Source organism: Callionymus lyra, chromosome 6 (assembly GCF_982586985.1).
Source record: "Callionymus lyra chromosome 6, fCalLyr1.hap1.1, whole genome shotgun sequence".
Classification (NCBI taxonomy): Eukaryota; Metazoa; Chordata; class Actinopteri; order Syngnathiformes; family Callionymidae; genus Callionymus; species Callionymus lyra.
This window is the reverse complement of record NC_141823.1, coordinates 13,711,717-13,726,629: the sequence shown is the minus strand read 5'-3', so window position 1 is coordinate 13,726,629 and position 14,913 is coordinate 13,711,717. Positions and strand designations below refer to the sequence as shown.

General features: G+C 39.6%; 2 protein-coding genes across 6 annotated transcripts in view; one reads left to right on the top strand and one right to left on the bottom strand.

Annotated features, from left to right (window-relative positions):
• sox6 (SRY-box transcription factor 6) overlaps window positions 1-14,913 on the top strand; it is a 158,892-nt gene that overhangs the window by 27,146 nt on the left and 116,833 nt on the right. For 4 of the 5 annotated variants that reach the window (XM_087793751.1, XM_087793749.1, XM_087793750.1 and 1 more), the window contains exon 3: window positions 4,527-4,577. The exons of the other annotated variant lie outside the window; for it this stretch is intronic. In XM_087793751.1, coding sequence (XP_087649877.1) covers window positions 4,543-4,577 — 35 coding nt within the window. In that variant the 5' untranslated portion in view covers window positions 4,527-4,542. The remainder of the gene's footprint in view (window positions 1-4,526; window positions 4,578-14,913) is intronic. 5 annotated transcript variants of the gene reach the window in all.
• alx4a (ALX homeobox 4a) overlaps window positions 1-14,913 on the bottom strand; it is a 314,532-nt gene that overhangs the window by 206,660 nt on the left and 92,959 nt on the right. The window lies entirely within an intron of this gene.

Sequence of the window (14,913 nt, the reverse complement as noted above, 5' to 3'; positions counted from 1 at the left end):
CAAAAATCTAACGCATACCTCCGCCGAAGATACAGTTTCACGTGACCGAACACAACACATCAAGATTTGTGTCGGCTTAAGGCAAAAACTAAGGGGATTTGAACCCAAGCAGTCTTAACCATGTCACAAGTATATTGAAAATGTTGATAAAAAAAAACTTGTTGGCAGAGGTGATGAAACAATTTGAAGTTTGTACTAGGTTGGAGATATATATAGATTGTAATCTTCGAAATATATAAATCTACAATTGGTTAGGGTTAAGGGGGCAACCCTAGGGGTACCCCGAACCCTAACCAAATAACCCATAACAGTTTCCTGGACAGTTACAAAAAACAAAAACATACTTCTAATTTGACAAAACAAGAACCTTGGTAGAGGTTCAGTCGCTAAAATACTGAACAGTAGTCAAGGTAGCATTAAAACATGAATTGATAATTGGAATATTCAAGAAGTTATTCCAAATTATAAAAGTTTTTGGGGAATTATCAGTTGAAGTACAACACAAGTGTCTTTCAACAGTTGGTACAAAACTGGCTCTTGCGATGCTAGGTTAGCTTAAGCGACAGTTTTTTTTCTTCGAATCTTCTGCTTTTAACATTTATTTTCGCAACAACAGAAAAAACCTCCCCTCAAAAAAAGAAACATTTATAATAAACAATTTAACAAAAAGAATACGACCCGCCTGGTTAAGGTTCAGTTGACAGTAAAAAGTTCTGAAAGCGCTAAAATACTGAGTCCAGGTACCATGAAAACACGAACAGATCATTTGAATATTGATGTTATTATTTTAAACAACAAAAGTTTTGATAAAATTATCAGTTTAACGACATGTGCTAAGCAAGTGTAGTCCCACAGTTGGTTCAAAACAGGCTCTTGCGATGCTAGGTTAGCTTACGCAACTATTTTTCTGCATCATTTTAACACACATTTTTGCAGTTTTTAAGTCAATTTAACTCGTTTGATCTTCCATAAGTTATGATTATAAAACCCATATAGCTTGAACTATTTAATCTTAAATATAATACTTAATTTATTTGAGAGATCTTCCCGTAGGAAGCAAACTCGTAACTCAAATTTCTCTCAGGCAGACTAGTTCTGGGCCTGTGTGACGACAACACCCCTCAGAGCATCTCCTTGTGGGGTTCATAACTGTCGCTTCACATCAGCGGGAGAACCACCTCTGGTTATAGCACCTCTTACCCCATAGTTTCCACCCGTTACAATAGGCCTCCGAAGACCTTATCGCGCGACTTGGGATGAACATCGAGCCCGTCACCGTGTCAACGGTAGAGCGGCGACTTCTGCCAAGACCCACATGTCTGCTGGCCGTGTCTTAACTCAGCACTCAATTTGCCTTCGCCGAGTTTGAAATCTGGGCGAGGTTGCGGGGATGTGCCGGGGCCGTGTTAATAGCTAGCTTGTTGCCCATATGGTACTGCTTTAATAGAGCGCGCCTGTTGCAGATGGTGGGAGACTTGCTTAAGCAGAGGCAGATTTTGGCAGAAGCTCCTTTCTTTCGTTTCGAACCGGGTCCAGGACGACTCCGACAATCTCTCTGCCCTTGAATGGAAGCCCTATTTTAAAGTCATTCCTTGCTTTGAGAAGAGCGACTGCAAGAAGAAGAAAAAAAAAAAACTCCTCGCTGTCCAAGTATGGCCGTTCGCTCCAAAAACCGCACTTTTGCTTCCATGTGGTAAATTCAGTTGTATCTGACCACAATGGGACTCCAGACAGAAGCACAGCTGAGGAAACATCAGCAGCGAAAGAACAAGAGACCAAAAATAAAGAGGACCTGACGTGCGTCACTCTCCTTAAAAACACAAACTTGATTATGTAGAAACAGAAAAGGCTTAAGCCCGTCTTATTTTCGGGTAATTGTTTTTCTGTGTCGAGCTGCCGTGGAGCATGTGTGCTCTTTGCACTCCGAAGTGAGGAGACACGCTTGATCTGTTCTGCACTGTTTGACGGGTGTTTTCTCACGTTGTCACTGGCTGGTGAGCTCCGCGGCGGGTTGATGGTATTATGCTCGCCGGGGCCCAGTTGAGTGGGGAAAAGAGCAGAGCAGGCGGCGCCCCCGGCTACGCCACTCCCACCTCCCCAGACACCTTATTGTGAGAAAAGTCTTGACTGAGCCCTCTGGGCCGTGCGGATCCACAGCCTGGCTAAGTGCTGGCCAGACTGAAAGGCACAGTGTCCTTGAGCCCGGCTCATTCTTTCCATTCTCTCAGAGGCTTTTGTCTCATAAGCCAAGATGAGGCGAGGAAAAGAAAAAAGCGAAATTATGCCCGTGTCACTAAAAATTTTGTAGGTGTTTGTTAAACTGACTGGATGTCATTCGCTGTTGTGGTCGGCCTTTTTTTTTTTTTTTTTCGGTCAGAAGCGGAGCTGGAATAGTATTTTCCATTGTGGGAGTGACGGTACATTGAATGGTCCTCACTTGGAGAAGCCGCATTTGTTTGCCGTATATATGTATAAGAAAGTGATTCTTAGAGGAAAAAGAATGGTTGGAAGGGTTTTCAAAGCCACTGATGGGTACTGATACCACAACAGCAATGGTTCAATCATTTATTATAGGAGAAAAACATAATGATTTCCGTCCTGCATTTGTAGTTTCTTTGTCCCGAATTATAATCTTCGTGAATAATACACTTCATCTATCTATCTATAAAGTACACTTGAGTCAGCTTGGTTCTCTCATGGTACTACAGGGGTCCTACTAAGCTCTTCTTGGGCTCAAAATAACCCCCATGAACTGCTCTGTGACTGGACTAATCCTGACTTTTCGATTTTTCCTGATTCCTCTGCAACCGCTAAAAAGGACAGAAAACCAATGTGCGCCAATTCCCTTATTGTTATTGTGAGCACTAGAAAGTTACACCTTTTTGTAAAAAACCCTTCCACACGTTTGGCCTTCTTTTAACCTACAGCAGTTTCCACATCTTTATTCAGAATCTGTAAAAAGAAAATGAAGCTGGCACCTTTTTTAGTACATGGAAGTTCAAGTAATTTCAAAGGGACAAATAAATATATTAAACTAAGTGACATTGCCTTTAAATAAGTGTCCTTTTGAAAAGGTTTTGTATCTTATAAAAGTCCTGGTTGCTTTTGTTATTAGGTATAGAAGCAGTGCTGGGGGCTGAGTGTAAAGTGCTGGATATCTTGAAAACAACTTTTTTTCAATGCCAACTCAAATCATGCTCCATTTGATATTTTAAAAGATTGTGAAACCGAGTAGTCATTTTCGTGTTGAAGCAGAAGACAGGCCGTCAAAAATATCCAGTTGGTAGAAGTATTCATTGCCAGTGATGGGTATTATTTAGGTTTTTTAACCAATACCAGTGGCAAATCGATACGTCACACCGGTACAGTACTGGAAAGGGTCCTTAAAATATTATTTTAGGGGCTTAAAGATGTGTGTACATGAGTGGCTTTCACTTTAAAAATATATATATTTCCAAATTTTAGAGAAAGATTTTCATAAAGGAACGTGAAACCACCAAGAATGAAGCTTGATGTTGGGTCTGGTCATTACAGTTTATGTCAACCATTATTTTACCCTGTATTGGTCTATTTTGGAGACCTCTGAGCAGATTTTTAACCACTGATCCTGAACTCTCAAAGAAAAGTTTAAAGTGTTTTTATTTTGCTGGAAGAAAAGGAAAAAGTTTAACCAAAGTTAGCCTGGTTTGGAACCCGTATTGCATGAAGCCTAAACAATATCCTTATTTATATAAGAGCCAAGATAAGGCTCAGCTCTGCGGCCTGGCAAACAAGGTACTCAAGATAAGATAGTTTCATATCATGAGCTGCTTTGTAATGACTTCATCCGACCGCACGCTCCAGCCCTCGGCTGCACCGTCACGCCCTAAATCTGCGCCGCTGATCTTTACAACGCAAAAAAAAAAAGAAGAGAAAAACCGAACCAGCCTTAAAACAATAAAACGATACATTACGCAGAACCAATAACGCGCTCGCTGGAAACTCGCTGTAAGTCAAATTCAGACGCGTCTCCTCCGTCGTTTTTCGGCTCCTGAACGACCCCTCCGGGTGATGACATCATGACCACATCTTCCCTAACTTATTGGCACGGCGAATCCGAGCCGAGGTCCCCGGTGGCCCCGGCATCCAGAAGCCGCAGCACACTCGCCACACATGTGCAGCAGCTGGACCACCGCTCTGAACAAACTGGAGCTGCGCTGGGATCTGTGGTCGCGCCGCTGGATGTACATGTATATATCTGCAAACAGCAGTGGAAAAAAACAGGCTCCGCAGATCAGCGACGGAGAGTTTATTTGATGCAACCATATCATCAGGCCTTCAGCGCAAAACCAATGTAGTATGCAAATCCGATCCCTGGACGGGATGAGGTATAATTAATGATGTCATAAAAAAAGAGGACGGCTTTATCGTCATATTTTCTGCCGTAATTAAAGACGTCCCTTATTGTAGGGGAAAGATGTATACTCTGTGTTTTTTGCTGTTCTTCTTCCTGATGAAAAATGGTTCTCTGTGATTTCTCCTACCAGAACCCCACTCGCTGACATGGAGGGCTTTCTACGTAGCAGCTTTTTACTGAGGTTAGTTTCATTTCCGTTGTTGACATTCAGGGTGATAATGGAGGAGGGGGGGTGAGGGGGGGGGGGGGGGGGGGCGACACACAGTTTAGACTTTGCCCTGTGTTTGTGTTTGTGTGTGTGTTTAGACGAGGTCGAACGTGGTCGCTAACATGCTGAATTGAGTTCGCTGTTGATGGACAAACTGTGCATGCTCGACCTATCAGTTTATTCGACTCATAGCGTCCCAAAGATTGTGACTTTAATGCGATGAATCCTGTAAATGCAGTGGTTTAAAATTCAGTGACACAAGGGGTCAATTTTTTTTTGTTGTAGTAATAAACCAACTCTTTCTAGCGGTATGCCTACGAAACACAACCGAGTCGTCGGCCACAAATACAGTCAAAACAACACGAATACGAGGCTAGCCTTAGCATGTGGTAACACAAGTCTACGCTCAGACACATGTAAAAGTAAGTACACAAGTCGTGCAAGAGCAGGAAGTCACGTTCGGCCATTTTGACTAAAGGCTATCATTTTTTTATGTATGTGTATGTTAACTACAGTATATGATTTTTTTTAAACTTGACCACAGTGTAGTCACTGACCTTTTTTTCCATCTGTTCGGAAACAATGTTCATATTTCCGGTATAATCGATCGAAAAATTACGTTGTTTCTGTACTGGCAGGACCCAGATAGAGGTAGATGTCTGAAAAGTAGGGGCTTAGTAGAGCAGGTGGAAGGGCCTGAGAAGACGGGTCTGCAGCCAGACCCCTCTCGAGTCTTTTAGCGTACGTTGAGATCAACAATATGAACTTTACCAGAGAATAGTTGATATCATTTTTCCGTATGTTCCGAAAAAATGTCCATATTTCCTGTAGAATTGATCTGAAAACGTTGTTTGCCATACATCAAGATCAGTTTTTGACTATTATCTTATCTTAATACTACTTTTATTTTCAGCCCGGTCCATGAGTTTGATACCATGACATGCGACCGGGGGTTAAAGTTAAATCAAAATAAACGACGCACGACTTTTCCTCCAAACTTCTCTTGTCCGATGGTATTTGTTTTGTATTCAAACGTAAAAGATTTACAGTTTTGTCTTAACCCCGGTCGTGATTCTAATTAAAAGAAATGTTGCTGTCATTGGGCACACAGAGGAAGTAAACAAGAGCGTGTATTTACCATTGGCGCCATTCCTAGTCAACCACCTTCTCCAGGCTCCAGTGTTGCTTCCTAATTAGGGTTGGCTCATTAGAAGCCACAGCAGCAGCATCTGCCTTTCAAAGCCGCTGTCAGCCAAACTTTACTAAAGCTAATGAATCCTCTTTGATTTCTTTTTCAAAAAGGTCACTTATTTGATTAAATTAACAGCATTTTTTTCTCTCTCTCTCTTTCTCTCTCTCTCTATGCTCGCTATCTCTGGCTCTCTGAACTGCTGGTGTTGAGTCGCGAAAGGACAATTTGATACGAGTCCTTTTTGCCAGTCAAAACGTCCTTCAGGAATTCAATATGAAAAAGCTCCTACTTGTTAACATGCATTTGATTTGCCAGTGAAAAAAAAAAGAAGTCCTTAATGTAACATCACACTGTTTCATTCATCTGCAGACGCTCGGCGCAGGAAAAACCAACTGTATGTTTGGTTCGTATAAAAGGCTTCGTTTGGATGTTAGTTTTATTTAGTTTTCGACACTTGAGAAAGTCAAGAAATAACTTTAGCTGATAAGGAGATGTAAGTAAAGTATATAGATAATGATACAGAAAATAGCAAAACATACTTAAAGATCTTTTATTAAAAAAGTTTCTTATCGCTTTATTAGAATGTTTGACACTTTTGATCAAACTTAGTAAGTTATACGTTGATTTATTGGACACTTCTGCCTCCTATTTGTTGCATATTATTCCTTTTCTTGCCGTGATTTATATACAGACATTTAAACATACATAAATACATCAACTATACCATATTAAAAAAAAGATAAACCAAAAGAAAAACTATTCCTAGATATAGTTTTTCTTAATATAAGGATGCGTATGTGCACATCCTTATATTAAGATGGACATAAAAATTTAACTTGTGAAGATAACAAAATGCAATTTTGTTTTACGTAGTTTAATACTTCAACCCTTGTGTTATCTAAGGGTCAAACTGACCCGGAGGCCCCAAAACAAATGTGTTTGTGGTATCCCTTGTGTTGTCTCTGGGTCAAGGTGATAGCTTAAACCCATTAGCAAATATGTGTATTTACCGAACTGTCAACTGGAAGTAACAGGTTGTGTATTTGTGTGTCCATCTTTTCATGAACGCACATTTTACTTTCTATTGGAAGAGACTGTATCCATGTTCCCAACCATATATATAACACTGACAAATATATAAATCAACATTACATTAAGCAGACCATCCTATGGGCCACATAAAATGTAATACCTTTTAAGTTTTATTAAATGAAACATTACAAAAAAAAATCACATTGATTGCTATCAATATAAATCCCTTTGATTCCGAGACGAAAACCTCTCTTCTTTGTGCCAGTATTTGCTCGTGTGTTTTCATCTACGCCGCTTTTAAATGGTGCAACCGCGACCTTTGACCTCCGCCGCAACAATTTCCCTTTGTCCTTCCGATGCCGCGAGAGAACAGCGACTGTTCTAAGTGAAGACATTATTGTCGCCCGCTAATCCACGTCCTTCTGTCCGAGTTTAATTAAAGAAGAAGGGCAGAGTGCTGCGATATGACACCCGGGCGCTGGAGATTGAAGGTCCTAAACAATCAGGGCCAGATTAAAGGGGGCCGGCTTTGCTCAAGGGGTTAGCTCCCGGTAAGAACTTGTGCCCTGCAGTGGTTGCGAGGAAAGGGGATGTGGCGGCTTGACATTCCTCTGCAGGAAAATCTTTTTTTTTTTCCTTCTTCTTCTTCTTCAGCGTGTTGAATTAGGTCAAGAGAGCAGAACAGCGGCGATTAGCAGACGCGCTAAACGATTGGAAGCCGTCCGTATCTCATCAGCGGAAATCTATTTTAGTTGTTCCAGGTCGAGTCATTTCAAGAGAGCGTCACGAGAACGTTTCTGCACCTGATGGTGTGGCACCGTTTTAAAAAGATACATCAATATAAACAAGTATTTATGAAGGCGTTATCAGAAAGATGTGCAGCTCCACTCTTTGTCAAGGAGTTTTAGATCCATTTTTAATACGTTTAGGCAGTTTTTGTTTGTGTAGTCAAAGAGGAGAGGAAGAGAGAGAGAGAGGTAGGTAGGCGAGAGAAAGAAAGCAAGACAGAGAGAGAGACGAAGAGAGAGAAAAAAGAGAGATGTCTTTAGTCTCTGTCTAGTCCCAGTGGGCCGGACCTCCCCCTACATTTCTGCCATTATTTGATGTAATGAAAGGAGAAAGTGTGTAACATTGAGATTGTTAATTAATTTAGTCTAACAAGATGAAGATAAATGAAACCCACTGAAGGTTGACTAGGCTAAGGGGCCCACTTAGCATTCCTCCTGCCCTCCAGCTCTGTCTCTCACGTCGGCTCACAATGGAACTCGGCTAATAAGTGCAGCGCTGTGTTTGCACAACCCCGGCGAGGGTGAGGAGGAAAAAAAGTGCAACTTTTTAGCAAAACATTTGTAGTTTTTTTTAATGTTTTTTTTCTCAAGGCTGGCCCACGATCATCTTTGATTTAGCAGCGGTCGCCCTCACGTCCATAATGCAGTTAGCGTTCAATTATCTAATGGACTCTTCATGTTAAATAAAGCCGGGATGACGAACATCACACGCGATCGGAATCGACGTCTGAGAAGATGATGTGCGGGTTCAGAGACTGGCGACGATGTCAAGTCGAGCGTTCGGACTAGAAAGATGTTGGAATTCTTCCCGTTATCGTTGATCTGCGGCAGCTCGGATTACAAGTTTTAAAAGATACTTGAGGGAACATAATGATGTTCTGCATTTTGCTGGAACTTGCTTATTTTGAGAACCATGGTCTCAGAGTTCAAGTCTTGGATTCCCTCCTTTAAATTGAGAAAACGTTTAAGCTGTTGTTGTGCTTGTTTAACCTAAAAATGTACGGTTTAAATTTTAATTCAGTCCTTAAAACTATCCTTTTGACGATGTTCACTTCATCCTCCATTTGAAATAGTTTTCACAGTAAAATCAAACAAAAGTTCTCAACAACTAAATCAAATAATAGACTGATCAGTTGAGTTTGAGATCCTCTAATTCAAATGTTTCTAAAGTATATTTATATTGCATGGTTTCATTTCCGTACCAAAGTCAAGGCTCTGATTAAGGAGACTTTAAAACTGATTAAACCTTTGGAATCAGCCCTGTTTTACATGTTTATACTATCACTAGTCACTAGGTTATTTATTCCTCATTTCAAGATATCATCTATTTCACTTTTCATCTTTGAGATGTTTAATGTCTTATCACTTTTACTAACAAGTTAAATCTATGATTAATAACATTTTGTTCAGAACCTTTTTAAACAGGAAATAACATAATTACATTATATTATCCTCAAAAATGTTCGACTTCCATTTACACTTTAAGCCATATTTAAAACGGGAAATATCGGCGAAAGACTTCTTCAGCAGCTGCCAAGTTTACACGTCAAAAATGTCAAACGTATTTGATGAAATTCAAATCACAGAAGCCATTTCTTCAAACATAACCTGATTTCTGTACTGAAAAGTAAATGTTTTTTACCTGTAATGTCTTATGGGAGATGTTAACGCTAACGATAATATATATGATAACAACGTTTAACTTGTTCTGAGTTTATCCTTTCTCTGACTTCCTAATTCCTTCCTTTGAGTTACCTCTGGTTTCCTCCCAAAGTCCGAAAAGGTACAGAACTTAAATGAAGATTTTAATAATCCGTAGGTGTGTCTGTCGGGATCTGAGATAGATATACTTGATTGAATAACTAATATTTTCTGAGTGAATTTGTCCAGTTTTGGAAGTAGACAATTGAACATCATTCTTTGAGCGAGTCTTTCCGGGCGTAAAAGCTTCTCCTCTCATGCATTTCGGGGCTGTTTGAGCGGGAGGAGAGACAAAAAAACCCCGAAAAGAGGACAAGACATTTCCTAACAAAGCTGTCTTGAACCACGGTGCAAAGGAAATCAGTAGTCTATCAAGGTCCTTCCTGTGTGAGCACTTTGTTCAGGATCCTCATGGCAGCACCGGCCCATCATTAAAAAGGCTTCTATTCTCCGTAGTGTTCAAGTCCCAGACAATGGCTTGTTGATTGTATGGAAAACACCACAACAATTATCCCCTCTGTTTTGATGGCGGGCCAGAATCTTTAACGCTCAATAGCGCCCTCATTATTGTCGTTCTTGGCACCGGGGTTTTTTTTTTTTTTGGGGGGGGGGGGGAGTCGCTTTTGTCGTTATTTAGTTAAATCTCGATTAGCTTATCGCGGCGTCTCCCGGCAGATCTTAGCTAATTAAAGGCGAGCGCTGGCCCCGTTGCTTAAAAGGCTAGCACTCGGAGACTGTTAATTTATAAAGTGGTAAAAAATAGGCGGATTAGAGCGGTTGCCCGGGCAACCCCGAGGTCCATCTGCTAGCAAACAATGGCGCAGTGTTCCTTCATCACCTATGCTCGAGGAGGAAAAGAAAACAGAGAGGAAGAGTGTTCAGAAAAAAGGACAAGACCCTTTGTGGTGGTCCAAGTAAGATCCTGATAGGTTCTTTGGTGCGAGCTGTTAGGCGAGAGCGCCGGGGGATCGAAGGTCACGGAGGTCGGCACGTAATCCTTGGACAGTGAAGGCTGTTTTGTACTGAAGATGTTCGTCTGAATAAGAAAGTGACATTTGAACTCTTTTGAAAGCACGACAGAGACCGACGGGCTCAGATTATGAAGGGATCACGGATAAGAAAAGACTAATCTTTAGTTATGAGGATGATATTTTCAATTCATCTTTTACACAACTTGACATCATATTTGCTTTTTCTTACTGAGCATTTATTTTATAGTTTCTCCTCAGTTTATAATGTACTTTTTTAAAACATCTTAACGCAGTTTCCTACCATTCATGCTTCGACAGATGCAAGCCAAAAATAAAACAATGAATGCAGGGAAAAGAGCCGAACAAAAGATTTGATACCAACAACAAAAAGTGGCAGAAAAAGTTTGGTGCAGAACTGTTGAAAAAAATGTGCTGAATGAGCACTTTTGTCCTAAGTTACTTTATGAAATATGTGGCAGTTGTTCAACAGTTTAATACAGATATATAAAAGTTATAAACTAACTGAAATACTGAATAAGTCGACTAGCGTTATGAACTTGTATTTATAATTAATCTTTTACATATTAAGAATGGTACATTTTAACTCCCGGTGTTTATAAAAAACTAAAGTTGGTGATTTTTAGCTGGTTTAGTAGGACTGAGCAGTATGAGTGACAGACCCACTTACACTAGCCTTAGAACTTATATTTTCGTCTAAAAGTTATATTTTAGTGTTACATTTTCTATATAATTCACAAATCCAACCTTGGTTTCCAAAACAGCTTTTAGAATTTAATGTGAGATTCGTAAGGAACTGTCAAGCTGAAAGAACGAGGAATGAAGGAGAAAAAAGCCTTAAAAAGCACTAAAAACAAAAACAAAACAGAAAAAAACAACAACTTCAATACAAGTTTGACAAATAGTGAAGCTAAATAAATGTATCCTGTTATTTAACTGCCTAACTTTAACTTTTTATTGAAATGCATCTAATAACTAATAACAAATAACCTTTACAAGATTAGAGTTTTACTAATAATGAAAATAAAATAAATAAAAGTGTGAAAACATAAACAGTGCGGTGGTTTTTGACTCTTTTAAGATACAAACAAAGGGCCACGAATTTCCCTCGTTCTCCTAGTTCTGCCAAATAATAACGACTTTAAATGTGTATTTTCTGAGGTGAAATGTGTCAAAAACAACCCTGAAATATATTTCATTTCAAACCCTGAGCTGAATAAACAGAGGTTTTTTATTAAAACATCAATTAAGCTAAACAGGTTTGCCGATTGTCGGCGGATGATTTAATCGTCTGCTGTAAAAAACGCCGGCGAGTTAAAATGATCCAGTGGAAGAACAGTATCTGTTTGAGTTTTATGTCCCTTATTACAGCCGCAATACGTCGGCTCACATTAAGCTAATTTATGGCTGAGGCCAGCGTAACAGCAGTATAGGTTAATGAATTTGGCATTACTAATTAAACGTTATTGAGGGATGAATATGAATCCTGTGCTGGAGAGCGACAGCCGAGAGACGGAGAGGGGGAGGAAGGGAGGACGGCAGAGGACTTTTCTGCACTTTCCTTTTTCTTTTTTTTTTTTTTTTTTTTTTTTAATGCGGCGATGAGTAAAACATGAATGCGAAGACAGTGAGGTGAAATGGAGGACAGGCGGGAGACAATGCTCTCTGATTTAATTCATCGCCAGATACTACTCAGGTGAATAAATGTTTCCTGGAGTTCCACGTCTGAGGAGTGGAAGCTATAGGCTGAAGTGAGTCATGGGAGTCACGGTCAACTTGTTCCTGTTTTTCCTTTTCAAAGAACTGACGCAGACGCTTGGACGACATTCAGCCGCGGCATGAGCGATGAAAACATGTTCAAAATATCACAGTTTAAGTTCAACTGAAGCAATTAATTTAATAAACTATAATATTTAATTAAATTCTTCTATACAAGAAGCACACTTTCCTTAAAAAAATAAAGACAAAAGTATGATTAAGAGAAGATATTTCTGAAATAAAACCAGGTAGTATATGCTAAATATTAAGGGGGAATAATAATCTGTTATTTTATGTTGCCTTCAGGATGGTTTTGTGTTAATTTCGTGACCTAAAAAGATGTTTAAAGGTTTAAAAAACAGACAAGGAGTAATATTATTGATGTCTTTAACTATACACACCTCCAATAAAAGTAAAACTTCCTGTTAATACCATTTTGTTCGGACCTCGACTTACATTGTCAATATATTTTGGCCCCTTCTGTGATCAAAGTCTATTTTAAAACACAACTTTATCAATTACTTGAGAACACAAGTAAACATCATGATGTTCTCCTTATCTAACCTGAAAAAAAACCTTTAATGTACATTTGGGGTCAATATACTCGCACGAACACTACGATATATCATAATCCAACCTCGTCTGTGGGAACATAATGGTAGGATTGTCAGCAAAAGACTTCTAGAGCAGCTACCAAAACCATTTATGTTTTTCTGCATCACTTTATGTACATTTGATAAAGTCTATATTTTCACATTGAAAATACATTTGACACTTTTTCCTGATAAGACACACATATAATAAAATGGCAGGTGAAGAAAAATAAAATACAATTAATGTATATATTTTTAGGGTTAAGGTTAGTGTCTATCTTAAGCAAAAATGACGGTAATAAACGTGTAATAATATACATGTTATCATTCGGCAGCTGCTGACAAGTACCACTATCTTAAGAGGCTGTATATAAATGCATTTTTCCGTCTTCGTGACTACTCCCCCCCCCCACACCACACCACACCCACCCTCACGTCTACACTCACTGTCTGACTAACTCGGAGCAAAACCTTTCAATTTAGATTTCAATTATCATGTTAGTTTTGTGATTAGACTTCAGTCCTCCAGGAATCAGACCTCTCGGCGCCCTCTCTATTCCACTCTCCTCCACTTCCCCTGCAATCACACCCCATCTGATGAATTGTGCATATAATTACGGAAGTTATTGAATATGCAGATCGACGCTGACGGGTGTGTGTGTTCGCTTCATATTGCATCAACTCCAACTGGATCAAGCAAGGGGTCCCGGATAAAGAGCCACTCTGATAATGAGAGCTTGGATGTATGCTATTAGTCAGAGATAATAGACAACACAAAGGCTGAGACTCAATTAAAACACACAATCATCCGCGAGTGTGTGTGTGTGTGTGTGCGGTTGAAACACAGGTTTGTGTAAAGATTAAGTCATCAGCACCATTAGAACCAGCACCGGTGAGTGGTGTTTATGATTGAATCCACTTGAGGTGTGTTTCCTGCACAATCGCTCGCTGTCCCATGATGCAACACTTCAGAGCTTTAAAGGGGAGGAAATCGGAGCGATGTGTGAGACTTAACTTTTTTTTTCAAAAAGAAACTCGGAGCCAGCGAGAAGAAGCAGGGCTCGCGGCTGAGAAACAGAGGAAACTTGATGCTGTATTTTTAGCCGCTGTGATGTAGCGGCCATTTATAGTCGACACACTAGCCCGACGCTGTTTGGTCTCTGGTGTCGCAGCTTTATAGACTCTGCACACTCGGCACAACACCATCTGTATTACTCAGGCCTCTGGAAATAAAACAAGTCAACAATATGTTCTGCGAACAGAACGGCTTCACCACAGGCCGCTTGATATTTGGTTATTAATAACTATGTAACAACACAAGCGGCCTGGAGTCACTACACACTGAATGTAAAGACGCAACGAAAACATGTTTTGAAAAGGACTTTGACTTAATAAACCCCTTAACTAATATAGTTATTTCGATTTTATGTTTTATCCTATTTCACAAGATGAACTAGAACAATTTAAACCAACTGAGATAATTACTTTTAAACTATTTCTTATATTAGTAATGGTACATTTTCACTCCTACACATATGTATTTCTGTTTCTCTGAAAGATATATTATAGTTTTTTAGCTGGTTTGGAAGGACTGAGCAGCACAAGGTGAACCCACACTTGCTGGCCTTATAACTTTTGAATTAATAAAATAATAATAATACCATTTGTTTCTAACTCAGTCTCAAAACAAGTCACTCGATTTATAAAAAAACGAATCTGTCTGTGCCTCACCCCCTCTCAGTAAACTCATCAATCAGCTGCCATACGTCATTTTTAAAATGTTTATTTTAAAACTAGTCTGTAGTTATTCTCAGACCAAGAGTGCTACGTAGTGAAGATTTCTCTGTGGTTTAGGGGTCCTACTGTAAACATGTTGGGGGGTGGGGGGCGTCCTTCAAAAAAGGGCCCCGAACTTTGTTTTTATGATGTGACTAGATGGTCAACAAAGGGGTTAAATAACTATAAATCAGATTTACATGTGTCTTGTATGAACCTCACCAGGATATAACATTTATCTGTGCTTAAGTGGCTCATTGACCTGTCCAGGGTGTCCTTACCTCTCGCCCTTTTTTAGCTGGGATATCAAAAAAGAAGAAAAAAAAAGTTATTTAAATGTAAGATATAGGTAGTATATCTTTTTATTTTGACTCGTTTGTCGCTGCTCAATGCTATGCTTTTATTTTACTTCTATAATTTTGACTAATTTAAACCGGAGACAGGAAGTCAGTCGGGTTGATGAGCAGTTATTAACTTTAA